The sequence below is a fragment of the Daphnia carinata genome, chromosome 7, assembly GCF_022539665.2.
Source record: "Daphnia carinata strain CSIRO-1 chromosome 7, CSIRO_AGI_Dcar_HiC_V3, whole genome shotgun sequence".
Classification (NCBI taxonomy): domain Eukaryota; kingdom Metazoa; phylum Arthropoda; class Branchiopoda; order Diplostraca; family Daphniidae; genus Daphnia; species Daphnia carinata.
The window spans coordinates 9,269,521-9,297,513 of NC_081337.1; the positions used below are offsets into that span (position 1 = coordinate 9,269,521).

A 27,993-nucleotide genomic window follows, 5' to 3' on the forward strand; every position below is an offset into this window, starting at 1 on the left:
CAGATGGCGCTATTCACTCGAGGAATGGCGGATTTCTTTTTGGTAGTGTGTATGTCGGTAGTCTAGTTCTTGGCTGAAGAAAAGTGTGCACATTTAGTTCGTATCTTGCATTAATCTATACCCGCGCTGTTGGAACAGTGTATTCAAAATGGAGAACAGAATCAAACGAGTGCGAATTGTGGGGAAAGGACACGCTTCATGTTTTGAACGTCTATTGCTAGAGTGGTATCGGCGAGGGAGTTTCGTCGATGTAATTCTAACGTGCGTTGGTAGTCCGGAAAATCATTTGGATGATGAAGCCGTGGCGCGCCATATACCCGCAAACCGAAGGTAAGCAATTCATGACCTCCGTCTTATGTATTACCTGGTATCCAATTATTATTTTTTGATTTAGTGTATTGGCAGCAGCTAGTCCAGTGTTTGCCGCCATGTTTTGTGAAAACCCACTCGTAGAAGAAGATGTTCGAATCTCCGTGGTTGGCTACTCATACACCTCTCTTCGTTCCATTATTGAATATATTTACACAGGATCGCTCGAATTTTCCGATTGTGATAGGGTAAAGTGATTCTATTTTACAATGAAAATTTGTTGGTGTAATGTGTTGTTGCAAATTTGAAATATTTAGGAGCAAATCAAAGAAATACTCAGAGATTTCCTTATCCCGATTCCAAACGCGAAAAAAATCTCGAAAACTCAAGAAGAAGAAACTGTAATGGACGTTGAAACTTGCGAATCCATCACCGAAAGCAGAAGTCAGATTACAACAGAAATTGGGGTGGAGAACCGAGGCAACATCACATACGAAACGAACACCGTAGCAAGAAACGAAGAAGAAGAAGAATATGGAATTCAAATAGTTTCATCCGTCTCTTTGTCATCCATAGAGGATGTCCAAGTGATACCACCAACCAAAACTTACCGTGCGTGTAAGAAGAGGCCATTTGCTCCAAAAGTGTTTACCCCTGGCATGAAGAATCATGAGCTAGCTTCAGGTTCTTCCCGGATAAACGCTCTGCGACCAAAAAGTAAAGTAAACCGCCACGACTCTGAGGAACCATCGTTTGCCTTAGGAAACAAAACAACAACAGTATGCGATTTTCCAAAACTACCAAACGTCTTGGAATCGACAATACAGAAACCATTGAATGCACACGTCAACACACGAAATTGCAACCTACCTGTATCAGAACCAGTCATTAACCAAGTTGAGCCAACGAATACTCCTCAACGCAATGTAATTCGTATATTTAATCGAATGGTCGAAGCCCCGCCTTCTTCAAAGAAACAAACAACAATAGAGCCCCTTCCTATCCCGTTTTATCAATTCGGGCTATCCAAGAGTTTTGACGAAAAGACGGTCATCCAACTTGAAAGTGTTTTGGTACCACCGGTGAAAATAGATATTCCAATCATGAAAAACGGTCGGAGTGTTTTCACGGTGAGTGAGGAAATGGCCAGAGCTTCTTATTACCGCAATGTCATATCTTCTCTGTACGATGTTCCGGGAACGTACACTTTGTATCGAGAAAGGCCAACCCCAAACATAGATACAATACCATTCTATGAACCTGCTGAATCCCAAGTTTCCAAAACGCACATCTTTGTTCCATCCTATCTGGAGAAAAAACCCTTGTTCACCTACCAAGACAGGCCTAGTACGAGGGTCCAACGTCCGACGCAAACCAGCATTTCTCTATCGGGAATCAGAATCGAGTCGGTCCATCAAGTCAACGGTAAAGTACATATTTGTACGGTGGGAGAACCGCTTGTGAATCAAGCATCAGAAACTTTGTTTGAGGACTACCCACTTTCTTACCTCAACCCGGATCAAGTAGTTTCTCGCCTTTCATTGGAACACAATTATTCATTTGGCGAAACACCGTTGCCTACCGATAGCGAGTGCTCCAATCGGAGTGAATTGGCTAACGATCTAGAAGACTACAAAAGTGCCATACAGCTGGCAATCAATCAGCAACGTCGCAAAAATAGGTTGAGACATCGTATTCAATCTTATTCAAAAGAAGTTTCCACCCTAAAACGCAAAGCCGTGGAGTTGCTTAGCATATGTCACATTATGCAAGATGAAGCTCATGAAATGGATCCCGACTACCAGCGACCTAAAAGGAAAACAAGCGAACGGCCAAAAATCGGGCAAACCAATGATGCGGGTATCTTCTGATATTTACGAACCGATTCTTGAATTTATAAATTGATGCACGTTTCTTTTGCAGATGAGAAAGTCCCTTGCACAGTTTGCAATAAACTAATCAAGAAAAGTTGGCTCAAGCAACACATGGTTATTCTGCACACGGAAGAAAGAAACCACTTGTGCGATGAATGTGGCAGAACGTTTGTCATTAAAGGTAAAATTTCAAATGCGTGTGTTAATTGTTATGTTTAGTGTTTCGCTAATAGTTTTTCCGTATTTCAGCTCAGTTGCGAGCCCATCAGCTACGTCAGCACAAGGCTGTACCGGGTAATCACCTGTGTGAACAGTGCGGTAGGTCATTCCGATTCGCTCGTTATTTAAATCGCCACATGTCGTTACATTCGAGCGAGAAGCCCCACGTTTGCCGGTATTGTGATAAAGCTTTCCGACTGAAACCCGTGCTGATTAAGCACATTCGCACTCACACTGGGGAGAAACCGGTATGTAAAAATAATAATAGCTTGCCTGACTAATAAGTTGACTTGAAAAAAAAATTTTTTGAATTTGCACAGTACAAATGCACGGTTTGCGGAAGATGCTTCAGACAGAGGACAACTTATGCGACCCACCTCAAAGTTCACGAGAAGAGACAAGGGGCTGGTGTAACAGAAGGAAATTCCTCTGGGCTGGGGCAACTTCCTCGCCTGAAATGTGATTTTTGCTCTATGACTTTCAAGCTGGATCTCTTCTTAATGCTTCACCGAGCTAAACATACAGGAGAGACACCTGCATTGCCTTGCCCTACCTGCAAAGATACCTTTCCGTCTATTAAGGAGCTCACTCTTCATCGCAAGGGCCAGCACCCAGAATCGGTAAGTTTTCGACATGTCAATAATGTTTGGTTAGCAAATCCTGAAACTTCTCTTCGTAAAGGTATATGCGTGCCAAATCTGTCCCAAAGTCTTTACAAACAAGGCCAATTTTGATTTCCACGTGCATAAACATTCAAATCCTGATGCTGTCAAGAAAAAATATCCAAAAGTGGATCCTGTCGATGCGGGTCCTGTTGGCTGTGACTTTTGCGATAAAGTTTTCAGATCGCGTTCCGCTCGTGACTACCACATTAAGGTTCGTCTACAAATTTAATTATGATCAACTGTTCGATATTCAACAGGTTTTTATAGGGGATTTATTTATTTGTTCTAACAGGGAATTCATTTAGGTGATAAATCGCTCAAGTGTCAATATTGCGATAAAACCTTTTCACATAAGCCATCGTTGGAGCAGCACATGCGGACGCACACGGGCGAGAGGCCTTTTAAATGTGATCAGTGCCCAAGTTCATTTAAACAGCAACAGCATCTAACAGCCCATATGGTTGTTCACACGGGTAACTATTTATTTGCCATGGTTTATTTCTGTTTGATTATCAATTGTATTGAATGTTTCAGGTGAGCGGCCATTCAGCTGCGACCATTGTGATAAAACGTTTCCTCACAAGACTACCCTGTATGCTCATTTACGTATACATACGGGCAAAAGGCTGATGTGTACGCATTGCCGGAAAGTTTTGCCTAGCCTAACACAATTGATGCGCCACGAAGAAAATTGCTCGCTCAATACCAATGAATCTTCCGTTGAATAACGGATATTTTCATCATTGCTATACGCCAAAAAGTTAGGTTGAGATTGATTTAGAATATTTAGTGAAAGAATATATAAACTGATGTTGTACATGAACTAGGTTTGCACCCCGTTGACGGATAGTCCTTTTATCGCGTGTATACATAGACTGAGACAACAGGTAACAAATAATTGAGAGGGTAGGGAGATAAGTAACGAGCATTGGCAGTTAATCGACAATCTTACATGTTTGGGGACTTGTGACGGTTAACCAGAACGGTCAGATCGCGCGGATCAATGATGAAAGAATCTGGGTTATTTTTGGCCTCAGTGCTGGGTAGTTGATGTTGACGAGTAGCCAACCGTCGATGAATAACTACACCAGGCTGTTGCTGCTTGACAGTTTGAAGCGGATTTTCTTGTTGTTTCTGCCAATCCAGCACGTTACTCAAGAGTCTTATATACTTGATCGCAAGTCGAAGAATCTCGTTCTTGCTTAACTTCTTTTCAGGTGGGTAGGTGGGAACGAGTTTACGCAACTCAGAGAATGCACCGCTAACGTTTTGTTGGCGCCAGCGTTCGCGACTGTTACTGAAAGTCTTGCGTGGAAAGATGATTAGCGGACGACCGGACTCTTCCGACGTTGTCTTTTGTGTTACACGCCCTCCCAGGGGCGAAGTTGAGTGAGATGGCTGTCCTCGAGCCTTAGTTGGGTTTAATCGTTTGCGGAACTGCAGAATGGTAGCACTAGATATGGTTGAGGGACTCTCCGCTTTGATACTCTCAGACTCCTCGTGACTAGAACGGCTTGAGGATGATGTTGGCTCTTTCTTCACTTTAACTGTTTTCTTTACCTGTTTGCGAATCAGTAATATTCAGAAATTATTTATATTTGATTAAAATCGCTTTCACTTACTTGAACATCATCCTCGTGACGTGACACGTTGTCGTTATCGTCAGTATCGGGTGAAAATTCTGAATTGTCTTCGAACTCTGACGTGTCGACATCGCTCGAGTTTGACGCCATACTTCGGATGCTGCTATTGCTCCGGCTTCGATTATCTCGTTGCATTTGGGCTGGATATCGTTATTGTTGTTTTCTAAGGATGTTGCAGTGGGGATATTTTCTTCGACTTGACTTCAGATGGAAACAATTTCAACTAAAACGATTATAGCTACAGAAAAACAGTAGGAAAGAAAAAGGGGGCGGTATTTTATTGCTAGCGCTATCAGTTCGAGGGACAAAGTTCACCGTAGGCAAACTAGATTTCCCAATCAATTAGTCTAATATTTACCCAAAATGTTATTGTCCGCTACCGTCTCGTAAGCTAACTGAATTTGTCACCCATTCCATTCGAACGCATGGCTTTTTATATAAGACCAAGGTCCGAAAAAGCGGGTCATGCGCGCAACGAGCATCACCGTGTTTGGTGAACGGGAGCGTCCAATCCAGCGCCGAGGAAGAGTTGAAAGTTGACAGGGACCCCGCCCTTCTATATTGCCTATTACGAATCTTTTGACGTTCTTCAGTAAACCCTCCCCTTAGCCACTCCGCTTCTTTTCCTGTGAAAAAGTGTTTAAAAAAAAACTCTTATTCTACTTCTACACAATACGTATCATATTCCCCTATGGAGAGGGGTTGGCCGACTCTTTATTCAAACAGAGAAAAAAAAGGCCCCCCAAAAAATGATCGTATTAACTCGATAAATGTGCGTGGCATAAATCAGCGACTTTAAAACCTCGAAACTCGTGGGAGAAAAGCGGTTCATCAGCTTCAACTTTTCAAAAGTATCGCATACACTTCGAATAGGCCCCTAAAGTCTGAACGCACAAAGATTAGCAGACATTTGATACGATAAGAAGCCACCAAGAACTTCTTTTTCAGGGCTACCGACGGAGTTGAGTTGAATTGTTTTTGACATCTGTCACTCGCCACTTGACTGTCATGTCGCGTCCATTTTTTCCAAACATTTTCAGTTTGTTTTGCTTTTTCTTGATAATAGCCAGTTTCGTTGCCAACCGGTAGATAAATTAGCATCGTTATCAGTAACATAGGCAGTTGAGAATTAAACATTGGGTCACGTGGCACCAAACAGCAATAGATTTTATTTGGTTACTGTGTGTGAATGGATTTTCGATACTGTGCCTTTCGAGTGTGTAGGTACATATCGGCCTATTATAAAACTCATTGAAACGGAAAGAGATCAACGTTAATCGCCTCCCTCCATTGGCACGCGACCGACCACCGATGCAATCAATTTATTCAACCTCATGACCCTGCTTTTCTCTTTTCATGATAATGCAATGTGGCTACAAAATTGCCATTCATTCTCCCCCATATGAAATCCTAATAGATTTTTTTTTTGTTATTGTAGTTACCGGAGAAAAAAAACGAGAAGAGGGTGAGGGGATTTTCATGTGACAAGTTCCCAAAGCTGTCAAAATACGTTATTGAGCTGCCTTTCCCTTTTCGCTTCTAAAAGCACAGTCTTATCTCGAGTTAGCAGACGCTGCTCTGTGTGTACCAAATAACATCGTCGGCGTCGCACGCGGCGTCGTTGACAAAGCAGCAACATTCTGTATTTTGAAAAGAATTGGATCACCAACTATAATACAGTTGCATTCTACGTTTGGATTCAATTTGTCCCCAAATTCTGAATCGATTCCGTGTTTTATTGATCACAAAGCTTCAACATTATGATATGACATTCTAGAAAAATAAGGCGACATTACTTTAATGACATCAGTGGAACCACTATCCCTCTAGTGTAGGCGAGATGGGGATCAAGACGAAAGCAAAAGATGAACTCATCGGAATGCACAAAATACGAGGAAGAGAGGGACAAGAAGAACAAACGTCAAATAGAGAGGCATCCGTGGTTCACACACACCACGAGCCACAAAGGTACGGTCCCAATCTTGTGATACACTGCTATTTGGAACAGGAATCGAGACGACCACTTTCTCTGATGAGTAAAAACTGAGCGGAAAGTTGCAGCTGGTGGAATTGTGGCAGACGTCAGTAGCCTCCGTTAAGTTGAATACGGTTTTGAGCAGGTCAAATTTCACCGACAACTTATTCCGTACCTTTATTAATCACATAAACGTTAGATTATTAGCAAAATGGCATGTAGATAATTTTTTTTTTTTAATGCAGTGGTTTTTTTTTAAACTATACTAATTTTATTCAAAAGAAAATGGTTGAGAAGAAAGGGTTTTAAAATTTCTAAAATGGCAACGTCTATTCGAATTTTCGAACCCTTCCCCTTGAATCCTACTGAATCTGTTTCAATTCCCATGCTTGCTACATCAGCGAAGGTAAGCAGCTGCTGCAGTCCCAGTTTTTTGTTTTCAATATTAATATATCTTATTCATTTAACTTTCAGATAGACAAATCAAAGTGTACATATTCAGCAATTCAAAGTTGGAGAAAATTGTGCTTCAAGATTCTCCCAGATTAACTGCAAATCAACAAGTAAGTCGAGTGCTCTCGTTCGTTGGTCGTTCAAAGAGATTCTAGTATTAAGTTCTTACAGTCCTAGTTCTATTTGCACTGTGAAATGCGTATAGTTTCATACCTTTTCGTTGGCACTTGAGAATATGAAATAGTAGTAGCCCTCCTCCTCGACAGTATACTTGATGTTGTTGTAACGTGGAGCAACGTCGTTGCTACATTGGTTTTCCGGCACAAGAGGCTGACTGAGTATGACTCCTTTGCAATGGAGCATTGCCTCCTCGCTGCTGGAGAATGATGACTCATTTGATTCAGAAGTATCGTTCAAATGGTTGTGATTAATGGTGCCTCGATCATCAGCAATCCCATCAGCTGTTACGTTCAAACTAAGGGTAGCATCTTCGTCCAACTCGTAAGCGCCATCTTCTTCCGAATCGACTTCCTCGTTGATGACGGCTGATAGTTTAGCACCTTTGTTATTTAACTGTTTCAATGGCCATCGATTTTTAGTCGCTTTTTGTTTCGACACATTGGAGTGGGTATTGTTCGTTGGCTTTGTGTGATTTGTTGCTATGATATTTTTGACTTCTTGATATAGAGACTCAATTTCTTGTTGCAAAATTTTTTGAAGAGCTTTCTCTACTCTGATGACAACTTCAGTTGGCAATTGAGTATCATTGCGATCCGAATTGATGTTTTTCCTCTCAAGTAATTTGATAAGGCGCCGTTTTTCGTTGTGCGATTTGAGCAGTTGTAAGATTCGAGCTTTATCCTTTTTGGCTGGTTGTTTAAACAAAGCTGGAGCTGGAGCTTTGAAATCATCCGTCTCCATTTGATATTGCTCGGCGAGCTTGTGTGACTCGAGACCCAGAATTTCGTTGGATTCATCTTCTTTAGACTCTCGTCCGACGTAAGCGCAGAATTTCAAACTATGGATACCTTTAATCAACATGACATTTGCCCCGAGATACCTAAAGCGAACAGTTTTTAAAATTCATTTTACTTGATCCCGGAAAGATTGATTTCAATTACCGAACACAACTTGAGACAGTCACTTCGGAGCCTTTCAGTAGGTAGAAACCCCAGAATTCTTTCAAGTCATCGTCCAGTTCAAATTCGCGTGTCATAGTTAGAGTTTGTGCTTTTGGGGTAACAGCCGGTCGATCGGCCATTAAATATGCGTCGAACGATGTATTCATTTGAATGTGTTGGCTCTACGCGTGCAACAGTTAACCACTTTTATGATAATGAGTAAAATCAAAACAAACTGTAATCCATACCTTGCACCAGCTAGTAGATACGTGTCCATCCATCAGTCTCATGTCAGATGCGCCGAACGTGACGACTGTGTCGGCATAGAGAACGTATTTGGCGTAAACTGGAATCACGATGAACAGCGTTGGTAGAGCAATTCCGAAAATAATCAAATGAAGGATTTTAGCTGCAGTTGAATTCATGAGTGAACATCTTGCATTTCCGCCTGTTGAATAAAACCAGTTGTCACGGGAGCTCTTAATTGGTAAAAAAGGGGAGGGGAGGATTTGCGCGTACTTGAATTGTTGACGGGAAGTGCGTCGTATTGGTATTTTGCGGATTCCAAGTTATAGTCTCCAAAGGAAAATGACATGTTGAGTGATTGTCGGTAATTGTAATCATCAGTTGATTGATAACTAAACCTACAAAATTTAAAAGAAAAAGGACCGCTGTTAGTTTTGTGGCTCGCTTCAATTGCCTGCAATCTGCGATTGTGAGGGAAAGGTGTTGATGTGACTGTTTTAATGTGCGCCACTTGATATCTTTGTACTTGTTTGTAAGGATTACGTGCTCTACTTGTTGTTTATAACGCCTCTGTAATCGCTTACGTACTGTCTGAAGATAATTTTCCGACACCATAGCAACAAAACTTCGGGAATTCTAAACCAATTGCGTGTCTCCCCGAACTGCCTCGACCTTGCCCCTGGGTCTCGGACACCCACAATCTTATCGACAAAGAAATAATCAAAGTAAAGCAAAGACAAAGTAAAAAAATGGAAAAGCAGGCTTGTTATTAACACTTTAATTGCATCTTGTTAGAGAAACTAGTAATTTTTTCAAAATTGTTGTTGCATGCCCTAGAATGATTTTAGTGTTTTACTTACCTCGGCTGACCATGCCTATGGCGTGTACTCACACGAGTTAGGTTCACGCACTTTTAAGCGACTCGAGAGCGATCGAATTGTATTTATCGTTGAGGCTGGAGGCCAAATCAACATCTTATCGCAGATAAACATTGTTTTGTTTTTTTCATGTAGCCTATCATGTATTTTTAAACGTCGGGGCGATAACAGGTCAACAAGTACAAGAGTCAGAACGATCAATTACCCTTTAACGTTGCTTACAATAATTCGGGAAAGTGCCATAATGGGTGACATGGAAAGGAATCTGAATTACCTGTCGTCGGGTATAGAATAGGTGGATTCATCCATTTTCCCGAACTATGATTCAAATGAATAGCATCTGTTTTGACTTTTTTTTTTTACTTCAGCATTGTACTGAAAGCAACAACAATAATCTTTTGGGATTAGGATTGCACACTACCCGATAGGTAGTTCGTAACAATGACGAAACGCAGTGCTCTGCTAAAAACAAATCGGGGTCACTGTCGGGTGGCGAAGCGAGACTGAGTCCAAGACATCAGTGTTAAGCAAATTTAAAGAATTCCTTAACACTCTTGATTGGGTAATCGACGATGAATATCCAAGTCTGTCACAAAAATATATCACGTGACTTCAGAGGTTCCATTTGATTGGATGTTGCTGCTGGCCGAAAGTTACAGTCTGTAACGTAGAAAGTAGTCTGTTCTCCTAAACTGGATTTTTTTTTACCAACGCTTTAGATGTTTACTGTCGTTGGTGCAGCTCCTTTGCAAACGCTAATCAAGGTCTTCTTTGTTTCGACTTTTCGTTTTTGTTTCCCTTTCCCAACTGGAAAAATTGAGTGTTCCAAGAGTCCTGCGTGAACTATATTTATCCGTCAAGGAGTGGCTGCTTTTAAGTAACCAAACTGGATAACATCCTAGCTGTGCTAGAGTCTTTTTGTACCATACGGGTTCCTGGTACGCACCAAGCGAAAACTGGTTCAGTCTACTGATGAGACGCAAAACCATGTCTGTCTAAAGTAGTCTATGTAAAATGTTAATTACTTGTAGTTCGCGTAAAAATCACTAAACTGAAAGTAAAATCAAAGCATGGAACATTTTTTTATTGTTAAAATCTGTTCACATTGTCTCGTTATTTGCACATTTCCCAGCATTTTTCCTATAAGGTCAAAAACTATTGTTCGCTTGTCGTGAAGGAAGTCATGAGTGACATTGGCATGCTCAAGGTTTGCATTTGTTTAGAAGACGGATGGAGGAAACGCCCTTCAGCGAAATTTGCATAGCTACTGTTCTAGAAGATTTTTGTAAAATTATTTTCCGAAGCTTGTTCTGATGAAGGAAGCGCATGACAAGGGCTTTGTACGCGACGTTATATAACAGGGTCTTTTTTTATTTTTTGTGTAAGTATGTGTAAACAACTCCAAATGGGATGGAGGTTAATCCGCATTTTGATAATACGTATTTGTCAGATCTTAAAGTAGAGCTGAAAGCAACGCTATCATTTGCGTTACCTTGCCGGTGCCAATAGCAAAAAATTTTGTTTTTTTCGACTACAAAGAAATTTTTTGTTGATGGCCGAGGTTCTATTAAATTATTAAAAAAAACTAGGGTTGTTCTTGACGTTTAACGATAGTTAGGTTTTGTGGAATTTTCCTCTACACGGGAAAGTTGAAAAATGTTGACTGTTGAAGACTAGGGCGAAAGGACGACGACTTTAGCTAATCATGTCTGCCACTTTTGAATATATCCTGATGCCAGTTTGCTCTGATATTTCATCGAAACTAAAAAAACATTTGATTGACCTAATTGTCTAATGTTTCGTAGCCTAAAATACTCAGTTGTGAGTCAAAACTTGTTTGTAAATATCTTCACATAGACGTCAGTAACTCCTTTGTGATCACCTCATTCGATTACAATGTGCTTGTTGAAGATATCCTGTTGATGTAAACACATATTGTATTAAGGATGCAAAAGGGTGTGAATTATTGTTGATGCCAATCATTCAAATTCATATCGGCGGACACTTGTTACTAACCAACAGTTCCTACTGCAATGAGATCGGGCCGCGAGAAAAAGATAAAACTTTTGGTTTTGTTGAAACCTCGGATGAATTTAACAATCTCTTGACCTAAGGTTCTTGTACGATCATAAAAATGAGTGTTTCCCTATCTTATGGCCAAAGTTAGCATAGCCGTCTCATTGAACGGCATCTTTTCCTTTATAATACCTCGACTGTTTCATTTATTGCTCATAAAGTGGCTGACGTCAAACGGTGGAATTTCTTTTATAGTTCATTTGGTAGCAGTTTGTAATTGAGCTTTATTAACTTGGTTATATTTACAAGTATATTTTAATCTGTCACTAGCATTAAATACAACAGTAAATTTGATTCATTTGATTAGGGTTTGCTTGATAATAGCAGGTGAATGTAGATATAATTTGAATATAGCATTGCGATGGATTGTTACTGATTCTGTAAGCAGAACCTTTTTGAACTTACATAAGCTTTCGTCTCATAATGTCACCCATTTGGGAGGAGATTTAAATATTCTTTATTGATATTAAAATATTTATGTTGCTGAATGTCTGGGAACTTGTTCACGATGGGAGCATCGATTAATTGTGTACAGTGAGAATTTCTTCGCGTGCTGAAATTGATTGGCTTTTGAACAAGGGTTGAGTGCGATAGCGGTAAATGACGAGAATCAATCGAACGACTAACTGAGCTGAAGCAACACCAAGAATAATCCATGTCAAAATTTGAACGCTCTCTGGAACAGGTCCGTCGGGACGGTTTTGTTCGGCTTGTTTACTTAGAATTCCACTCGTAGCAAATATAATCACTGTATAAGAAAAAAATTATTAAAAATTCGCTCTAATTGTATGTTGGAAGCTAAGTAAACAAACCAGGATATTGAGCTATGGTGTAACGAACGTAAGAGTCGAGCCAAGTATTTTCAAGTATGAACCATCCTATTAGGAATGCCAAAAGGACGGCTGTGCATATTAAACTTACTGTTTCTGCGTCACAGTTGCCAAAATACTGGAAGGCGATGTTAATATTGAGTAGCTTTACACGTCCGAAGAGTAAGGAAATCGTCAATCATTTATATCGATTATCATTGAACGTTATGTTACTTACAGAGGCGATAGTCGTCCACGTAGAGTATAGAGCAATACCATTTTGTACAAATATTCTTTGCAGTCGTACTTCCATGTATACTGCGCTTTTAATAACTCCTTCTTGTTTCTTTTTCATTGTCCTTTTCGCCCTGTTGTTGAGTTAAAACAACTGGTTACGTCGGAATAGCAATAAGAGCAGTCAGCCAAATAATAATTGTAAATTGCGAAAACCTTCTGCAGGCAATTGTAAATGCAAGCCATCCAGTGTAGGTGATAAATAAGAGGAATATGCTTGCTGCAACAATCCATTCCGAGTCCCATAAAAAGATCCAAGCAGTATTTAGGCCGTAATTGATTGTCAGCATCACGTAAAAAAGCCAATTTAGAATAATGGGTTGGACGTAAACTCTGCTATTTGGCCCGCTTTTCCGGTACACGGTAGACAAACCTGTGGCACAAGATAGTGTTATCTCTGCGTTCACGACCGAAAATGTCTTAATTTGTAAAACATACTGTAGATTGCGCCGGCTCCGAGGAAAATGTAAATGACACTCCATATTGTGAACGTGAATCCCGCGGGCGTGATATACACCGTATATTTATCGGAAACCTGTCCTGTATTCTGGCTAAAAATAGCTGTGACACAGATTTAGCATTAAAATTCGTTCATTTTTAGAAAAAAGTAGCTAGATTATTAAAAAATACCTTCGTAGCCGATGCCACCTAACGCGTTGAGGACTATCATCACAATGTAAACAGCCCCTGTCAGGTGCACCAAAACGGCCAACAGTTTGTTGCGATTTTCCATGATTTTCGTTAAGAAATTAGACTGGGGTAAAACTGAAGGGAACGAGCAATATGGAGATCACTGAAATACTTGTCACTGGCTACGCTTTACTTTTTCACGTCGGTTCTAAAGATAAGAAAAGTCGCACCTTATGCAAGCTTTGGGAAAGGTTCCATTGCGCAACGACGCGAGTGGGCCGTCGGAGAGCAGTGGGAGCGCATGAAACAAATAAATGCACGCTGCCACAAGAGGCTAGTTGGTTTACGACTGAAGCTGTAGGTGCATGGATAGTGAATTTCGTTTGGAAAATCACCTCGCTCGCCCAAGGGCAAACTGTATCAAGAGTATTGTCAGAGAGTTGGAGAGTTTTGCTTCCACTCTTTCTCCCTGTTGACGGCACCATTAGTAGAATAAAGGGAAAGCTCACGATTCCAATCGATTTTGCTTTTTGTTAAAGGAAAAAAACATGTCAAGTAGCTTCAAAATTCGTTGAACTTTAGATCGTGTTTCTCTTTCGAGGATATACCGCTATTCTGAAGATCAAGGAGTTCAAATAACTGGAAAATTATGCCCAACCTTTTGTGAATGACGACGACCCAAGGCAAAATGCGTTCTTTGATTTCATTTTCTTCATGGGTTCCGTATTTGTCGGCAAGCCTGTCGTAATTAGCGTTCCCGATAAAAGAAGCAGAGATATGGTGCACTCAATAAAGCTCAAAACTGATATTTTGTTTGGTACTAGAGTGCATGTAAATTGCCTTACTTGGGACGTTTGCCTGTTGTTGTATAACCAATGCCATTTTCTTTCTTTGAGTTACGAGACCAAATGATCCAGTTCGGTTTCCAGTAGAGCTAAATCCTTGTTTAATTTCCTACATTTAATTATAAATCGAATGTTTATTTCATTTCTACGCACTTGTTAACCTTGAAGCCGTTCAGCCACTTCGTTGAAAGCTACACATAGTGCCGTGAGGTTGTGCTTACATAAGCATCACGATATGTAGGACAGTTTCTAAAAAGATTTCGTTTTATTCGAGGTACGAGTTGGAGGACAATCTAAAGAATGGATACGGGGCAATAACTCCTTTTTTAAAACAACCTCGAAAGCTAAACTGCAAATTTTAGGTCTCTTTTTGCCCTGCTTCTTATTGTTCGGCCAATCGAAAATAACACGTTCATTTTTTAGCCGATATCTAACAACTTTTTAAAAATGAACTGTGTGCCAAATGTATCGTCTACCAACTAATTATTGCTTTGCAAGTCTTATTTGCCTAACATTTCTATTTCTTTTGATATATTTGTCATTACGTAACCAAGCGTTTGTGCTATTCGAGCAAGCATTACAGCGTCAATCAGACAATCCCTGCGGTCGTAAATAATGCTAATTACCTCACTGCACACTAAAATATTGATGTGTAACGCAGTGGCGCAGGCAAAGTGTCAGAGAATGCGTCTTTTTGGCTAACCTTGGCGAACGTAGAATTTCACTTGTGGTTTCTAACGTAGCTTACATGAGAGACGATCAACGACCAACTGGCAATCTAAAGAAATTCTGCAAATTTCAAGGATCTACAATGGGAACAGGTCAATAGCGAAAGTGTCACCTAAAAATAAACTTAGAGAAGAACAGGTAGACTCATGCGCGAGAACGGATAAGAGAAGAAATAGTAAATTGGGGGTTCGGTATAGGGATATTCTTGTTGCAACATGCAGTAGGTATTATCTTGCTAAGCCCTTCACACTGTCGCTCGATGACGTCTGAGAATTTATTTTTACAATAGATAGCTTTTTCCTGTGGAAAGTCTCTTGTATATCCTATTTTAATTATTATTTATTTGTATCTCTTAGTACATTTTCTGATGACGCAGCAACGTCTCCGGAAATGAACTAATTACGAACATCCGTTATTCACTCAAGAAAAATACGGATTCTTGCGATGTATGAACATCCTGTCCCGGTTTACGTCGCGACCGCTTTCGAGCTACTCATATTGTAACAAAAATAATAAAAAAACTTCAACTCGATACCAGTCGCGTACGGTTTTTTGTTATCAATGAAACATTTGTTAAATTGGACTAATGCACGGGTTCATTTTCTTTGAAAACTCAATTCACAATTAAGGATTTAAAAATAGGAAAATGTTTTGTGGAAAACATTGCGGTATTTTTCAGTTCTATTCACGAAAAGGTACACTTCCAAACAATTTTGGCAGCTTGTTTTGTATTGAAAAGATGATCGTAGAAAATTACAGTAGACGGAGTTCATCAGTTGAATAAGGACCAAATTGTGTTAGAGGAAATTCAGTAATTTACGTGAGTTCAACAAAAACCTTATACCGTAGACTCTCCAACAACAACATCTTGTGGTGCATTTTTATAAATTGGGTCATACAGGTCATGGTTTAACAGCATTTTGTACTATTGTCCCTGCGAAGTAAAAAATATCTCTGACGCAACTCGTTTTCAGTTCACATTGTCTCGAATAATATCCGTAAGTTTTGTTGCAACAATTTTTATCAATCGCTCTTCAAGAGCTCTTCTTTTTTTATTGTGTCTTGTGTTAGGTTCATGTAGCATTATTGTTCCACAGTGGAAACTGGTTGAGGCTCAACTTGAAACAAGGGTCGAGTACGATAGCGGTAAATGGTGATGATGAAACGAGCACAAAGCTGAACTGAGGCAACACCGAGGACAAGCCATGTCAAAATTCGGACGTTCTCCGGCACAGGCCCATCGGGACGGCTCTGCTCGCCTTGTTTACTCAAAATTCCAAAGGTACCAAATATGATAACTGCAAAAAAAAAAAAAAAAAATAACAAAAAAATTTAACGTTTAAATAATCAACTGTGTTGTACTATTAGGAAACAAACCAGGATATTGCACCACGGTGTAGCGAACATAGGGATCCAGTTTGGTATTTTCGAGTATAAACCAACCTATCATCATAATCAAAAGAATTGACAAACAAACTAAACTAGTTGTTTCCGCATCGAAATTCCCGAAGTACTGAAAGGCGATGTTAGCGTTCAGCAACTTAGGCATGCATAATAATAAAAATAAGTTTCCTTGTTGTTACCACGTATTTTCAATGATTGTCTGATTACTTACAGAGGCAATTGTCGTCCATGTGGCATACAGCGCCATGCCATTATGTATCAAAATTCTCTGCAATCGTACTTCTTTGAAAATTGCAGGTACAGGCATCCCACCTTTTCTATTTTCACATGCTTTTTTCCCTCTATTTGACAGAAAATAGGGATCAATCCTTTAACTTTTAGTTCAAACTATTTGTACTAACCTGATGCTGGAGACAGCAAACGATAGCCATCCCGTGCCAGCAATAACAAATAGGAAAATGCTTGCCACGATCATTAATTTTCGGTCCCATAAAAATATCCATGCCGTGTTGAAACTGTAATTCAGTGCAAGAGCAACGTAAAATAGCCAATTAAGGACAACTGGATGGACGAATACTCGGGTGTTAGACCCACGTCTTCTGTAGACGGTCGAGACACCTAGGTAACAAATATTTTGTAGATGAGTAAGTTACTTGTGTTGTAACATGAATTATCTCGCTTTACAGTAAATTGCCCCGGCTCCAAGAAATATGTAGATCACACTCCATATTGAGAAGGTAAATCCGGCTGGCGTAATGAATACTGTATAGTTAGCAGAAACTTGTCCCGTATTCTGGTTAAAAAGGCCTAATAGAAGATTCACGAATTTAACAGGTAAAACGATTTCACTTCGCCTGCAGTAGAATTTAAACAATGCAAATCCTACCTCCATAACCTGAACCACCCAGTGCATTGAAAACAACCATGACAACAAACGTAATTGCCATCAAATGCACCAAGCCAGCTAAAAACACGTGCCGTTGTTCCATGACGATGATGCACAAGTAGACGAGCCAGACGAATCAATAAGTGTACGTAGAATCACGAAAAATATTGTGTTCGACACTGTTGCGATACTAGACAAATGTCGATTCCCACAGATATTAATACGTTGCCCAACAGGTGAAAACCTTCAAACAAATCAAACGTTCACTCAATAACTTTTTGTTGTTGAAGATACAGCAGTAAGACGACTGAATGTTTACGTGAGCTCGTAGCGGTGGACGTGCTGCATGAATTTCAAGGCGTGTCGATGGCGGTCTTTCTCAAGGACAAATTTAGTAGGCCCCCCAGAGCTATGACGCTATTTCTCGCGTTACGTAATGATTTATTTTGAAGAAAATTTTTACAGAAGTTTTTTTTATTTAGTAGCAAATAGCTTGCAAACGGAACACACAAAAATTATAGAAGACAATCTTTATCCCATTTTCATTTTCCTTGCAGTATAGGTTGTGTTGCACCGTGATTAATGATCCATGGTAATTAAGAATCTTATGTTAACGACAACCTTCTAACTAAATCTTCAAATTTGCAGATTGGTGATTGATTTTTACCAGCAGCTGCTATAACTGCTATCAAGACGTTTAGTCTTGATGGAGATCCAGCTTCTAAGAGGTGAATTATTTTAAACAGCATGCCTCATCGTCTTTTCCTTAGCCCAACGCGGTAATGTATATTTGTTTATGTTTTTGGTACATTATTTATCTGCATACATTTTTTACGTATAACATGTTTAGGAACTTCTAGTGCACATTAGAGAACTAAAAGTTCGCACTTGTCTTTAAAGTTAAATCCAAATTTGTTCCCTGATTTAAGGCAAAATCGACGTGCTTTGAGGATCATTTCTGAACATTGTCTAAAGCGATCTAAACCCTACGGCCGAAAATTATACAGCCAAAGATAGACAAACGAATGGGGAGTTATAAGAAGGCACAGAGGATAAGAACGAGTGGAAGGGTCAATCCAAATGCAAGATAAACTCTCGTACGTGGAATACACTGGGATTCGATATAGTACATTGAGTCCCAATCACCATTGCCATCATCGTAACGAGGTGTCGAAAGCGTAACGACTACTCGCTCATTTGATGCGAATCGAAGAGAAAAATGGCACTCAGTGGTATTATGGCAAGACGCCGCCGCATCCGTAACGTTAAAAACATTTTGAAGTATATCAAATTCCGTGGAAACAGGGTTTTTTACCTGCCCGTTCTATATGAAAGAATTTCTCATTAGAATTATGTCAAGTTGTCCGAGATCTCAGATTTTCTTACTTGCTCAAAATTGCTCGAGAAGATGATTGAATAATATCCTTCGCCATCAACAACATATCGAAGAAGGCTATGCTTGGCATTCGTTGAGTTGCAGTTCTCGTCAGGAATCACAAACTGATTCATCACTGGACTAGCACAAGCGAGCAATGCCTCCTCTGAGCTGGAAGTCAACGATTCACCCGACGTCGATGTGCCACCCCAATTTGGATTCGCTAAAACGTCCTTTTCTTTAACTACTTCATCGTCAGCCAATTCAAATGCGCCATTTTCGATTTCTTCTACGTCATCGTCCAATTTCAAAATCAGCATCGGCTGGCCGTTCGCTATGTTATTCCTCATCATGGATTGACCATCTTCAACTTGGCCTTTTCTTGATGGATTGGAAGAAGTGTTTTGTTTTAGGAGCATGGTGATATTTTTCTTTCGTTCCAAAGATCCTTCCTCACTAGAAGTAAACCCTTCTTCAAGACACGAAAGCAACTTTAGAGAAGTGTTTCCTTTGACAACTGTAACACTCGCTCCCATATATCTGCAGAAACAACGCAAGTTAAATTAAAAAACGAAAGGAAGGCACTTGAAAATTACCTTGCGCAGGAGCTAATCGTCAACTGCGAACCCTCAAGCAAATAAAATCCCCAAAATTCTTTGAGATCATCATCCAACTCGAAGTGATGTGTAAAATGTTGGGTGTATGAGTAAGCACTAGGTTTGCTATTCATCAAATAGGCATCAAAGGTTACATTTGTTTGAAGAAGTTGACCCTTTAAACAAAAAAAAAACATCAACCAAGAACTGAAAATTCATTCTTGTTTCTTTTTTCGTAAATCACTTACTTGACACCAGAATGTAGAAAAAGTTGAATCTAACATCCGCATCTGAGTATTTGTTAAAGGCACAGCAGAATTAGCATACGAAAATAGACGGGCATAAACAGGAACTAGAATCCACACAATTGGAAGCAATATTCCAATGCAACAAAGTTGGACTAATTTCACAGATGAAGATGACCAACATCCTGAACTCCGGTTTTCTATCAAATTGTGCACTGTAGCTTACTTCAAAAATGAAAACACAATTGCTTAACTAACCCAAACGGACTTCAAAGTTGTCCACAGCATGGTACTCATAGGTTTGTTGGTTCCCAGGAAAAGAGGTCATTTTAATACCTGAAAATAACTAAAAAAAATATCCATTGCTTTATAGAAGGACTCAAGAATTCCTTTTGTATACGCATAATATTTTACATTAAATGCGGAGAATAATACGTGCAAAACGTATGTTAAACCATTAATCACGTACCTTAGGGTAGTCTTCTAAATGTCATAGCGAAAATGTGAAACTTAAATTTTTAAAAATGCGATATACGGCGCTAAATAATTATGTATTCACAGTTTAATGTTTCACATATCTCAAGTTATCCCTTTACACCTATATTTTCCCCCGATCTTCAACGTCTCTATTCCAAATTTCCAATAAACAATACCAAATTGCACAATTCGTATCGAAACAACAAAAACAAGAAGAGGGGATGGGTGTGTATGAGTGTGTGAGCTCTCGGCGTTGCGAAATCTACAAACAGTTGATGAAATATTACAAGGCAAAAAAGGCAACAAAAAAATTATTGTTTTTACATTCGTTCGTATAAAAAAACATCTCTTTAAAAAATTTTAACATAAGAAATAAGTATTACTTATTCTTCGGCAGAACATATAAATGTGACCGTGAAAATTCGATTATTACCTCTCAAAGTCTAAACTTTCCGTTTTTACTTTCCATGAATAAACAGACTGAACATTTTAAAATGAAGCTTTGTGAAGAAGCATACTTTTCTAACAGTTTCATGTGGCACTTTTTCATTGCACACAAGATCACGAAGGTTCTCTAAACGGTTTTGATTTAACACTAGATGTCCTTTGTGTTCAGTTTCGTCATTTAATTGCTTTGGCGCAGAAAACATAGCCAGGGGGAAAAAATTGAAAAAACTGTAAAAGATGGCGACGCGCGAGTCAAGCGTCGTTTCAGACCGGGAATTAGAAACAGTGTCAAAATTGGATTTCACGGGATTTGAAAGTGAAAATTCACCTGTTAACAATGAAATTAATGGTGCGGACGTGAAATTAAGTGAATTCATTCGTAACTTACCTGGTTTACCGTCAAACAATCCATTGTTAAACACAAGCACCAATGATGTTGTTTCGTGTGATGCCGCCTCCGGGCCTCTTGAGGATAGCAGTGAACTAAGTTGTGCTGTGAAAACCGAAAACTGTGACAACTCAACGACTAAAGAAGAATTTACGACAACATTGCCTCCTGAACATCCGATTACATCAAAATCAGAGAGGTCAAAAGAGAGTAATAGAGACAGACATTCATCAAGACACAAATCCAGTCGAGATTGCAGGAAATGCAATGAAAGAAGAAAAACAAAACGGTGCAATGTGGGTGTTCAGTGCAGGATAGACAGACACTTATCAAAAACCATCACCCTACAATCATGGATTCCCAAATCTATATACTCCTCCAGTTCTGTACCACATTGGGAGCACCACAAATATGCATCATTAATTAAACTTGAGACCTATCCAAATGGGAATGCCAGTGTTCTCCACATGAGTCAAGATGAAATAGATCATCTAAATTTAAATGAACGAGAACTGAAAGAACTGGCCCATGAATTTTTGAAGGTATGTCAGTTCATTGTAAATCAAATAGTTTCCTCTTATAATTTTGCCATCAAATAATGTACCTGTATATTCAGCTGTCATTCAGTGAAGATGAAAATGGTTTTGCCCACTATGTGATGTCCATAGTGCATAATGCAGCCAGCTACATGCCAGATCTTCTAGATCATATGGCTGAGAATTACCCTAATCTTACAGTGAAAAATGGGGTTCTCGGGCGCAATTCAGACATTGAGAGCTCCAACATGGCACATTTTAAAGATCAGGTAAATTCAAAAGTTTGTACAGAATGCTCATTACTAGCTAAACAATATTTGTCAGGTCTATAAAACATACAGCGGTGGCACCTTCCGCCATGGACCTCTTCACCAGATTTCGCTTGTTGGTACCGTGACTGAAGAAGTCGGAGGGTATTTCCCGAAGTTTCTTGAGATGCTGGAAAAAAATATATTTCTCAAGTTGACGATGCCCTGGGGAGAAACGAGTGTTGTGAAAATGGATAATCCGTTAGAGTCTAACGACGGGCCTATTCTCTGGGTGAGACCTGGTGAGCAAATGCTTCCTACAGCAGAGTTGAACGCAAGCAGATCTCCAGTCAAGCGAAAACGGACAGGAATCAATGAACTCCGGGTATTGCATCAAATTAGTTCTCAGCTTTTATGTGCCAAAATAGTGAAATCTTATTCAATTGTTAAATAGAATCTCCAGTATTTACCACGCTCATTAGAGGCACGTGAGGTACTTTTTGAAGACCGAACTCGCGCACACGCAGATCACGTAGGTCATGGTTTAGATCGCATGACGACAGCGGCTGTTGGAATATTGAAAGCTGTTCGTTGCGGTGATAAGAGCAAGATTAATCGCATAACCAAAGTAAATAAAGTTTCGTAACCATGCATGTAATGTGAAATACTAATCTATATGCTGCTTGCAGGATGTTGTTGCCTTCCACGCTGCCGATTTCAACGATTTGGTCTCCCAACTTCAACTCGATTTATATGAACCTCCTATTTCTCAGTGTGTCCAATGGGTGGAAGATGCTAAACTCAATCAACTCCATCGTGAAGGGATTCGCTACGCAAAAATACCCCTTTACGACAACGACATATACTTTCTTCCACGAAATGTTATTCATCAGTTCCGAACTATATCTGCTGTGACGAGCATTGCATGGCACGTCCGTCTTCGGCAATATTATCCAGAATTAAACAAGATGTATAAAAGAATGGCAGCTGAGGAAGGTTTGTGAGCAATTTTTCATTTGATGTATTTCACCTGCCCTGAAATCTGATTTCTTTACCAGGTGGTGCTACTGCAATAGACGAAGATTTGAGACGACATGGTATGAAACGCTATGTCCCTTCAGCTGCCATGAGCGAGAATTGTGACACAGAGAATCACCGGTCAAAATTGCGAGTTCCAGAAGAAAAAACAACGGAGGATGATGAAAGTGAGGAGGAATCTACACGAACGGATAAGCTTAAGAGACAAGAGGAAAAAGAAAAAGATGGCAAAAAAGGAGAACGAAGTAAAGAAGCTAAAAAGGAAGTGGGGAAGTCTGACAGTTATCTTGAAGACGTAAAAGCTAAGAGTGCCTCACGTGAAGAAAAGTCAGAAAAATCGCGATCCTTCGGTGATCGCGACAAAACGAAGGACGCAGAACAGCAGACGGACTGTAAAAATAATAGGGAACAAAGAAAGCCTGAAGAAAAACCAGAAAAAACCAAGAGACCTGAACACCCGAGTAAAGATTCCAAAAAAACAGAGGAAAGGCTCGAACGAAGTAAAAAAACAGATGATGGGGGAAAAGAATCAAAACATGGAGACGAAAGAGCCCTGAAAAACGATCGGTCCGACAAGACGCTAGAATCTAAAAAAGATGGGAAGCAAAGAAGTAAAGAACATGAAATCAAGTCAAAACACGAGCGACATAACGAAGATGCCAAACCGGAATGTATCAAAGAGCCGGTCAAAGGTGAAGAAGGCGTTGGATTAAAAAAAGAAGAGGAGCCTGGTTTGATCGGTGAAGAAAACCACGATTTTAAAGAAGTTTCTCCTAAACATGTAGTTGCTGAAAAACGAAGAAAGAGCCTGGAGGGTGATTTTAATAAAGATCTCGATGGAAAAAAAGACCACAAGGGGAAAAGAGAAGAAGACAAATGTGGAAATCGCCATAAAGATAATCGACGAGAAAAATGTAAACATGGTGAGCCAAGATCTGATCAACCCCGTCATCGAAGTGAACATCATCGGAGCAGCAACCTTCAAGATCATAAGCATTCTAACAAGCCATGCAAAGAAGAAAGGCGGAAACGAAAGGCGGATGAAGAAGAACACCAAAATGTTATCGAAAGTAAGAAAAACAAACCTAATCATCAAGTAGAATGTGAAAAGCATGGATCCCGCAATGAAAGTCTGATTGGTAATATTAAAAGTTTGCATCTGGCGATTGTATTTCCAATGATTATTTTTTTTTGTTTTCTAATTGCAAGAATCATTAGTCCCTGCATCGGATTCAAAACACTACTGCGTCCCGAAAGTATGGCCGAAGCTTGCGGTTGCGAAAAAAGACCTTTTTTCTTCTGGAGACCTCTTAGGTTCCATAATGTCTTCTATGTTACCCGTCACAAAAACGAAGGAAGAGACTGATTAATTTATAATGCCGTTTATCTCCCAAAACGTTTTCCTTTTATTGCTTCTGTTACAGCTTTTAAGGTGTTGGATCTCAGCGTACCTGACGACACGCCACCTTATGTTTGATTTTTAAAAAATACCTATTTGCCTAATGAGAAATAAAACCAATCGACACATTATCTGTTTTTACCAGTCCTTAATGTATTTCTTTTTCACTATGATACATTTCTGTAATTTAAACTTACGCGCTTACTTTATCGCGACAATTTATCAATACGAAACTTGTCAACGCAAGAAGCAAACTCCTTCACTTCATTTGCGCAGAACAAGGGTTTGTCCTTGTTCTCTTTGTAACATTTTAGTACGCAGCATTTCTGTTCACTGCAAACATCGTTAAATGATTCTTTCGAAAAGGAACGCTGGATATCCTCTACGGCTGCGCGATACTCTGCTTCAGTTTGCTCGGCAAGTTTTGAATACTACCCAGAAATGCAAAAAAAATTTACTTTAGTCATAATAGGCAAATGACTTTTATCCCCTCACCCATGACAATACTTGACTATGATTAATGGTACTGCACTCCAGAAAATTTTGTAACAGATGGCTAAATATTTCTTACATGCTCAGTCAAATTTAGGAGTTGGTTACGCCAATGCTCTTGAACTCTCTGTATCTCAGCCTCTTTCTCTTGTCGAATTTTTAGCGAAGTAAGGTGAGCTTCTTCCATAAAGCGTCCATAAGGATTAGGTTCCTTGTTTTGTTTATTGTCAGATGAAGGACTAGTTGCTTCCTTACTTGGTACTTGCATTTCCTTAGTTCTTGGCAGAGTTTCATTGTTAGAAGCCTTGGGTAATTCAGAATCCTCATCTTTAATTTAAAACAATAAAAAAACATTAAGCTATTTCGTTTCCAATGTCAATGAGAAATGAGCAAACTTTGTTGCTTGGTATGGACAGGTTGGTGTGAACTTTTTGCCTCTCTTTCCCTCTCGATTTCCCCTTTAAGACGCCTCACAACAGAATCAGAGATCTATATAGTTTGAATAAAACTTTGTTTGAATGGAATTGCACATTTAACGCAAATCTCTAATACCTTGATAACTCCTGCGACTTCATCATTTACCACTGTTATTTTTCGATTGCTTGGCGAGTTGCCCATCTCTCCTACGCTACAACAGCTATCTGACGTCCAGCTCCGGACAGTTAACTGGATTGATCAGAAAGGCATATTCTTAAACGCTTTATCAACAGATTAAAATTGCTAAACAAATTTTTGACTAAACCTGAAATGCAGCTGAGACTGAGACCACCGATTTTTGCAGAACAATCTACAAAAGCAGACAGATATAAGAACGACAATGTTGACGGATGGTCCACATTAGAATCGCTGGACGCCCAGTTTTATCGTTTATCGTTTATGCTTGAATAGTTTTAATCTTATGGCATATTCTTATACACTGATCATTTAACACTTCTGCTCTGGGCAATTACTATTAAATAATATGGAAGACGGAAGGACATGCCGCACCACTGAAGGAATGGCACCGGTGTAGTTCGTCATTGTGATCGTTACAACATGCCATTACTATTTTTTCCAGACTGTCAGTGGAGTTGGTAAATAAGCTAAACGTTGCACGCGCCCTGTTTTTTTCATTTTTGTCGATCCTGTATCGTTTGTGGCAGTTGCCTTAGCACCCCTGGTTTTCGTTGTTAAGTCGATAATTTGGTCAATAACAGCTTAAGTTTTCCATTTTCGACAGTTGACAAAGGTGGTTACAGATATGGGTAGGGTATCTCATTTTTTTGCGTTTTATTGCCAATTCTCCTTGACAGATAGTGCACTTGCGAAGCAGTAATTTAGTTCATGTGTATAAATTCATATATATATATTTGCTTTATTTAGATAGCCTGAAGATTGATGAAATTTCTGATGCTATATCAGATGGAAATGGGTTTCCTGAAAACATTAGGCTTACAGAAAATGCATCCTTTACACACAGCTCTACCACAAATGCCTGCCTTGATTTTTATTTTGAAGTTATGCAGAATACTGGACAGGATCAAATTGTCAGTCAATTGGAAAAATCTTGGTCTGAAGATGCGCTGTTAACACTGAAGTTAATTTTCCAATTGCGAGATGTCCGTTCAGGCAAAGGAGCTGTTGTTGAATTTCATCACTGCCTTATTTGGCTTTTCCGTAATCACCCAGAAACATTGCTCTATAATCTTGAATTTGTAGCCCAACATGGTTATTGGAAAGATCTTTGCTGGTTGATCAAATTTTTGCTGAAGGATGATGTATGTACGAGAACCGAATGTCAACCCCGCAAGAGAATTTGCGAGACTACACGGCAAACAAACATTAATTATTCGCTCGAAGAACTTATCAGCAAGCGGGTGAATGGAGATGTCAGCAAGCATGTTTGGAAACGCTATCTAAGCAAACTTCCAGATGACGACGCCAAGCGAAATGCTCTTCTAAAATTCAAAGAATTATCCAAAGCAATCCATCTTACTCGAAGTAAAGAAGCCAAAATAAGAAAGAAGGCAGCTAAATCTGTTGCTGCTGTTAAACTCTTGAACTTCAAGATCGTACATCAACATTTCCCTGCACTTTATGATAAGGTTGTCAGCTTATTTACTTCAAATTTGAAGCGCGACAAAGACATGCTGGATAAGAATAAATGCCTACCAATGACTGCTTTAGTCGGGAAGTGGGCTCCTACTATTGGCGACTCAATCGACTGTTGTACATCACTGGGTAAAAATATCGCCCGGGCTTTATACTCTTCTTTTTGTCAACGAATGGCCGACGAATCTGAATTGGATTTTGATACAAAAGCTTATGTGCATTACCGCAAAAACTTCCTAACACCGCTTCGAATTGCTATCAAGGTTCCTGAAAGACTGATGTCACAGAAAACATGGTCTGAAATAGATTATCAGCGCGTTTCATCCGTCTGTATGAGAAGAAATAAGAAAAACTTTTTGAAGAACGATGCCGAGCGGTTTGGTTGTTATCTGAGTGATGTTAAGTCGGGTGAAAAGAAAATTGCTTCTGGAGCCTTACTCCCACAGGAAATAATCAAACAGTTTATGGAATCATTTGGCGAACCCGAAGAATTAATGGAAGTAGGCGAACTACAATGGAAGAGCTATGTGGAAAATTTGAAGAAATCGGGTTTGTTTAAAAGTGCCTTATCCATCTGCGATGTTTCCGGATCAATGTCGGGAACACCTATGGAAGCCGCAATAGCTCTATCTCTGCTAACTGCCGAACTATCCAATCCACCTTTCAAGAACCATGTTTGCACCTTCTCGTCCAGTCCTTCTCTTCAGATAGTAAATCAAGCAACGCTGAAAGAAAAGGTTTCGTTCGTCATGAATATGGAATGGGGAATGAACACCAACCTACAGGTGACGCATTACTAATAATCCAAAAAACTGCTTTTTTCTTACAAAACCACGAATTCGTAACTTTTTAGGCAGTTTTTGACCTCATTCTGGAACTGGCCATCAGCACCAAGTTGCCACCAGAAGAAATGGTTAAAACGCTCTTCATTTTCTCAGATATGGAATTCGATGATTGCGGAGGCGATAAATACGAAACAGATTTTCAGTTAATTAAAAGAAAATTTGAACAAGAGCACTATCCCCTTCCAGCCATCGTATTTTGGAATCTAAGAGGACACGGCAACCGTTCTAAGCCAGTAACCAAAGACGAAAAAAATGTCGCACTCGTCTCTGGTTTCTCTGGACAGATGATGAAAACTTTTCTAGAAAGCGGGCAATTTGATTCGCCATACCTAGCCATGCTTAAAACACTGGGAAATACCTATGACCATTTAAAAGTCATTGATTAATGCAGCTCTGCAAATTCTTTAAACAAATGGCACTTCTTAATATAGCCAGGCATGTTTTTCACTAGTCTCCCAATCGATATTAATGCCTCTAATACTCTGCGACTAAATTGTATCTCATATTCCGATTGCTCTTTATCTAACGTCAGCTGCAGAGCACTGTCTTTTCTTTTCCTCTTATGTTTAAATCTCCCTCGTAAATTAAACAGTAGGCGTTCGTTTCGGTCATTTCATCTACCTACATTATTCTGGACTATATTGCACAAATACAATGTTTAATCAAGATTTTTCTGATCCCCCTCTGCTCGAGTTTCTCCCTTTATCTCGTATTCTTCGTAGATCGGCTTATGAACAATGAACTTGATTAGTAACAAGAA

At 39.6% G+C, this 27,993-nt stretch overlaps 9 protein-coding genes across 15 annotated transcripts; 3 read left to right on the forward strand and 6 right to left on the reverse strand.

Moving 5' to 3' along the window:
• The first annotated feature begins 4 nt into the window (after positions 1-4).
• Positions 5-6,568, forward strand: LOC130689721 (zinc finger protein 761-like). 4 transcript variants are annotated; one of them, XR_009000799.2, is made up of 11 exons: positions 5-330; positions 395-557; positions 627-2,169; positions 2,233-2,364; positions 2,433-2,650; positions 2,723-3,022; positions 3,084-3,278; positions 3,360-3,540; positions 3,602-3,832; positions 3,895-3,954; positions 6,149-6,568. XR_009000799.2 is itself a non-coding variant. In XM_057512663.2 (10 exons), exons 1-9 carry the CDS (start codon positions 149-151, stop codon positions 3,793-3,795), a joined length of 3,108 nt encoding a protein of 1,035 aa, XP_057368646.1. In that variant the 5' UTR covers positions 5-148; the 3' UTR covers positions 3,796-3,827; positions 3,895-4,027. The 4 variants fall into 4 exon arrangements, 2 of the variants coding, with proteins under 2 accessions (XP_057368646.1, XP_057368654.1); XR_009000798.2 differs by having other exon boundaries at positions 3,602-3,827; XM_057512663.2 differs by lacking the exon at positions 6,149-6,568 and having other exon boundaries at positions 3,602-3,827; positions 3,895-4,027.
• LOC130690191 (transcription factor ATOH7-like) lies at positions 3,918-4,845 on the reverse strand. The gene is made up of 2 exons (XM_057513200.1): positions 4,690-4,845; positions 3,918-4,627 (listed from the first exon to the last, which is right to left on the reverse strand). The coding sequence occupies exons 1-2, from the start codon at positions 4,843-4,845 to the stop codon at positions 4,016-4,018; spliced, it is 768 nt and encodes a 255-aa protein (XP_057369183.1). The 3' UTR covers positions 3,918-4,015.
• Positions 6,426-10,029, reverse strand: LOC130689976 (uncharacterized). Of its 2 annotated transcripts, none has more exons than XM_057512936.2 (6): positions 9,658-10,029; positions 8,779-8,903; positions 8,508-8,707; positions 8,260-8,441; positions 7,352-8,198; positions 6,426-6,860 (listed from the first exon to the last, which is right to left on the reverse strand). In XM_057512936.2, the coding sequence occupies exons 1-6, from the start codon at positions 9,690-9,692 to the stop codon at positions 6,582-6,584; spliced, it is 1,668 nt and encodes a 555-aa protein (XP_057368919.1). In that variant the 5' UTR covers positions 9,693-10,029; the 3' UTR covers positions 6,426-6,581. The 2 variants fall into 2 exon arrangements, with proteins under 2 accessions (XP_057368919.1, XP_057368927.1); XM_057512944.2 differs by lacking the exon at positions 9,658-10,029 and adding an exon at positions 9,366-9,494.
• LOC130689883 (uncharacterized) lies at positions 9,747-27,899 on the forward strand. Of its 2 annotated transcripts, XM_057512831.2 has the most exons (4): positions 9,747-9,752; positions 25,518-25,541; positions 25,660-27,173; positions 27,242-27,899. In XM_057512831.2, the coding sequence occupies exons 2-4, from the start codon at positions 25,538-25,540 to the stop codon at positions 27,617-27,619; spliced, it is 1,896 nt and encodes a 631-aa protein (XP_057368814.1). In that variant the 5' UTR covers positions 9,747-9,752; positions 25,518-25,537; the 3' UTR covers positions 27,620-27,899. The 2 variants fall into 2 exon arrangements, with proteins under 2 accessions (XP_057368814.1, XP_057368806.1); XM_057512823.2 differs by lacking the exon at positions 9,747-9,752 and having other exon boundaries at positions 25,381-25,541.
• On the reverse strand, positions 11,677-13,541 carry LOC130690146 (uncharacterized). Its single transcript, XM_057513139.2, has 6 exons — positions 13,193-13,541; positions 13,001-13,123; positions 12,719-12,935; positions 12,507-12,636; positions 12,272-12,434; positions 11,677-12,207 (listed from the first exon to the last, which is right to left on the reverse strand). Exons 1-6 carry the CDS (start codon positions 13,293-13,295, stop codon positions 11,981-11,983), a joined length of 963 nt encoding a protein of 320 aa, XP_057369122.1. The 5' UTR covers positions 13,296-13,541; the 3' UTR covers positions 11,677-11,980.
• On the reverse strand, positions 15,475-17,329 carry LOC130690156 (uncharacterized). Its single transcript, XM_057513151.2, has 6 exons — positions 17,057-17,329; positions 16,855-16,977; positions 16,572-16,788; positions 16,382-16,511; positions 16,144-16,306; positions 15,475-16,064 (listed from the first exon to the last, which is right to left on the reverse strand). The coding sequence occupies exons 1-6, from the start codon at positions 17,157-17,159 to the stop codon at positions 15,850-15,852; spliced, it is 951 nt and encodes a 316-aa protein (XP_057369134.1). The 5' UTR covers positions 17,160-17,329; the 3' UTR covers positions 15,475-15,849.
• LOC130690065 (uncharacterized) lies at positions 17,808-19,976 on the reverse strand. The gene is made up of 6 exons (XM_057513043.2): positions 19,742-19,976; positions 19,531-19,618; positions 19,276-19,472; positions 19,028-19,203; positions 18,443-18,971; positions 17,808-18,380 (listed from the first exon to the last, which is right to left on the reverse strand). The coding sequence occupies exons 2-6, from the start codon at positions 19,598-19,600 to the stop codon at positions 18,090-18,092; spliced, it is 1,263 nt and encodes a 420-aa protein (XP_057369026.1). The 5' UTR covers positions 19,601-19,618; positions 19,742-19,976; the 3' UTR covers positions 17,808-18,089.
• LOC130689761 (uncharacterized) lies at positions 20,398-23,883 on the forward strand. 2 transcript variants are annotated; one of them, XM_057512705.2, is made up of 7 exons: positions 20,398-21,126; positions 21,201-21,389; positions 21,445-21,753; positions 21,823-21,996; positions 22,058-22,364; positions 22,427-23,545; positions 23,625-23,883. In XM_057512705.2, the coding sequence occupies exons 1-7, from the start codon at positions 20,434-20,436 to the stop codon at positions 23,774-23,776; spliced, it is 2,943 nt and encodes a 980-aa protein (XP_057368688.1). In that variant the 5' UTR covers positions 20,398-20,433; the 3' UTR covers positions 23,777-23,883. The 2 variants fall into 2 exon arrangements, with proteins under 2 accessions (XP_057368688.1, XP_059352018.1); XM_059496035.1 differs by having other exon boundaries at positions 20,399-21,126; positions 23,616-23,883.
• Positions 23,941-25,190, reverse strand: LOC130690228 (uncharacterized). Its single transcript, XM_057513231.1, has 5 exons — positions 25,040-25,190; positions 24,850-24,963; positions 24,693-24,786; positions 24,377-24,624; positions 23,941-24,236 (listed from the first exon to the last, which is right to left on the reverse strand). The coding sequence occupies exons 2-5, from the start codon at positions 24,913-24,915 to the stop codon at positions 24,012-24,014; spliced, it is 633 nt and encodes a 210-aa protein (XP_057369214.1). The 5' UTR covers positions 24,916-24,963; positions 25,040-25,190; the 3' UTR covers positions 23,941-24,011.
• Positions 27,900-27,993: the final 94 nt, after the last annotated feature.

Bases quoted from the DNA above. Each gene is read 5' to 3' on its own strand.
- LOC130689721 (XM_057512663.2), top strand. From the start codon at position 149: ATGGAGAACAGAATCAAACGAGTGCGAATTGTGGGGAAAGGACACGCT. The intron at 2,170-2,232 runs GTATCTTCTGAT...TTTCTTTTGCAG, and splicing joins CGGGCAAACCAATGATGCGG to ATGAGAAAGTCCCTTGCACA. The intron at 3,023-3,083 runs GTAAGTTTTCGA...CTCTTCGTAAAG, and splicing joins AGGGCCAGCACCCAGAATCG to GTATATGCGTGCCAAATCTG.
- LOC130690191 (XM_057513200.1), bottom strand. From the start codon at position 4,845: ATGCAACGAGATAATCGAAGCCGGAGCAATAGCAGCATCCGAAGTATG. The intron at 4,628-4,689 runs GTAAGTGAAAGC...ATTCGCAAACAG, and splicing joins GTCACGAGGATGATGTTCAA to GTAAAGAAAACAGTTAAAGT.
- LOC130689976 (XM_057512936.2), bottom strand. From the start codon at position 9,692: ATGGATGAATCCACCTATTCTATACCCGACGACAG. The intron at 8,904-9,657 runs GTAATTCAGATT...TAAATTTTGTAG, and splicing joins TATTCTATACCCGACGACAG to GTTTAGTTATCAATCAACTG. The intron at 8,199-8,259 runs GTAATTGAAATC...TGTTCGCTTTAG, and splicing joins ACTGTCTCAAGTTGTGTTCG to GTATCTCGGGGCAAATGTCA.
- LOC130690146 (XM_057513139.2), bottom strand. From the start codon at position 13,295: ATGGAAAATCGCAACAAACTGTTGGCCGTTTTGGTGCACCTGACAGGG. The intron at 13,124-13,192 runs GTATTTTTTAAT...TCTGTGTCACAG, and splicing joins AGGTGGCATCGGCTACGAAG to CTATTTTTAGCCAGAATACA. The intron at 12,936-13,000 runs GTATGTTTTACA...CTTGTGCCACAG, and splicing joins CGGAGCCGGCGCAATCTACA to GTTTGTCTACCGTGTACCGG.
- LOC130690156 (XM_057513151.2), bottom strand. From the start codon at position 17,159: ATGGAACAACGGCACGTGTTTTTAGCTGGCTTGGTGCATTTGATGGCA. The intron at 16,512-16,571 runs GTTAGTACAAAT...TCTGTCAAATAG, and splicing joins TTTGCTGTCTCCAGCATCAG to AGGGAAAAAAGCATGTGAAA. The intron at 16,065-16,143 runs GTTTGTTTCCTA...TTTTTTTTGCAG, and splicing joins CACCGTGGTGCAATATCCTG to TTATCATATTTGGTACCTTT.
- LOC130690065 (XM_057513043.2), bottom strand. From the start codon at position 19,600: ATGACCTCTTTTCCTGGGAACCAACAAACCTATGAGTACCATGCTGTG. The intron at 19,473-19,530 runs GTTAGTTAAGCA...ACAATTTGATAG, and splicing joins CAACTTTGAAGTCCGTTTGG to AAAACCGGAGTTCAGGATGT. The intron at 19,204-19,275 runs GTAAGTGATTTA...TTTTGTTTAAAG, and splicing joins TTTCTACATTCTGGTGTCAA to GGTCAACTTCTTCAAACAAA.
- LOC130689761 (XM_059496035.1), top strand. From the start codon at position 20,434: ATGGCGACGCGCGAGTCAAGCGTCGTTTCAGACCGGGAATTAGAAACA. The intron at 21,390-21,444 runs GTAAATTCAAAA...AATATTTGTCAG, and splicing joins TGGCACATTTTAAAGATCAG to GTCTATAAAACATACAGCGG. The intron at 22,365-22,426 runs GTTTGTGAGCAA...TTTCTTTACCAG, and splicing joins AAGAATGGCAGCTGAGGAAG to GTGGTGCTACTGCAATAGAC.
- LOC130690228 (XM_057513231.1), bottom strand. From the start codon at position 24,915: ATGGGCAACTCGCCAAGCAATCGAAAAATAACAGTGGTAAATGATGAA. The intron at 24,787-24,849 runs GTATTAGAGATT...CAAACTATATAG, and splicing joins AAGTCGCAGGAGTTATCAAG to ATCTCTGATTCTGTTGTGAG. The intron at 24,625-24,692 runs GTTTGCTCATTT...TTTAAATTAAAG, and splicing joins TGTCCATACCAAGCAACAAA to ATGAGGATTCTGAATTACCC.
- LOC130689883 (XM_057512831.2), top strand. The intron at 27,174-27,241 runs GTGACGCATTAC...GTAACTTTTTAG, and splicing joins GAATGAACACCAACCTACAG to GCAGTTTTTGACCTCATTCT.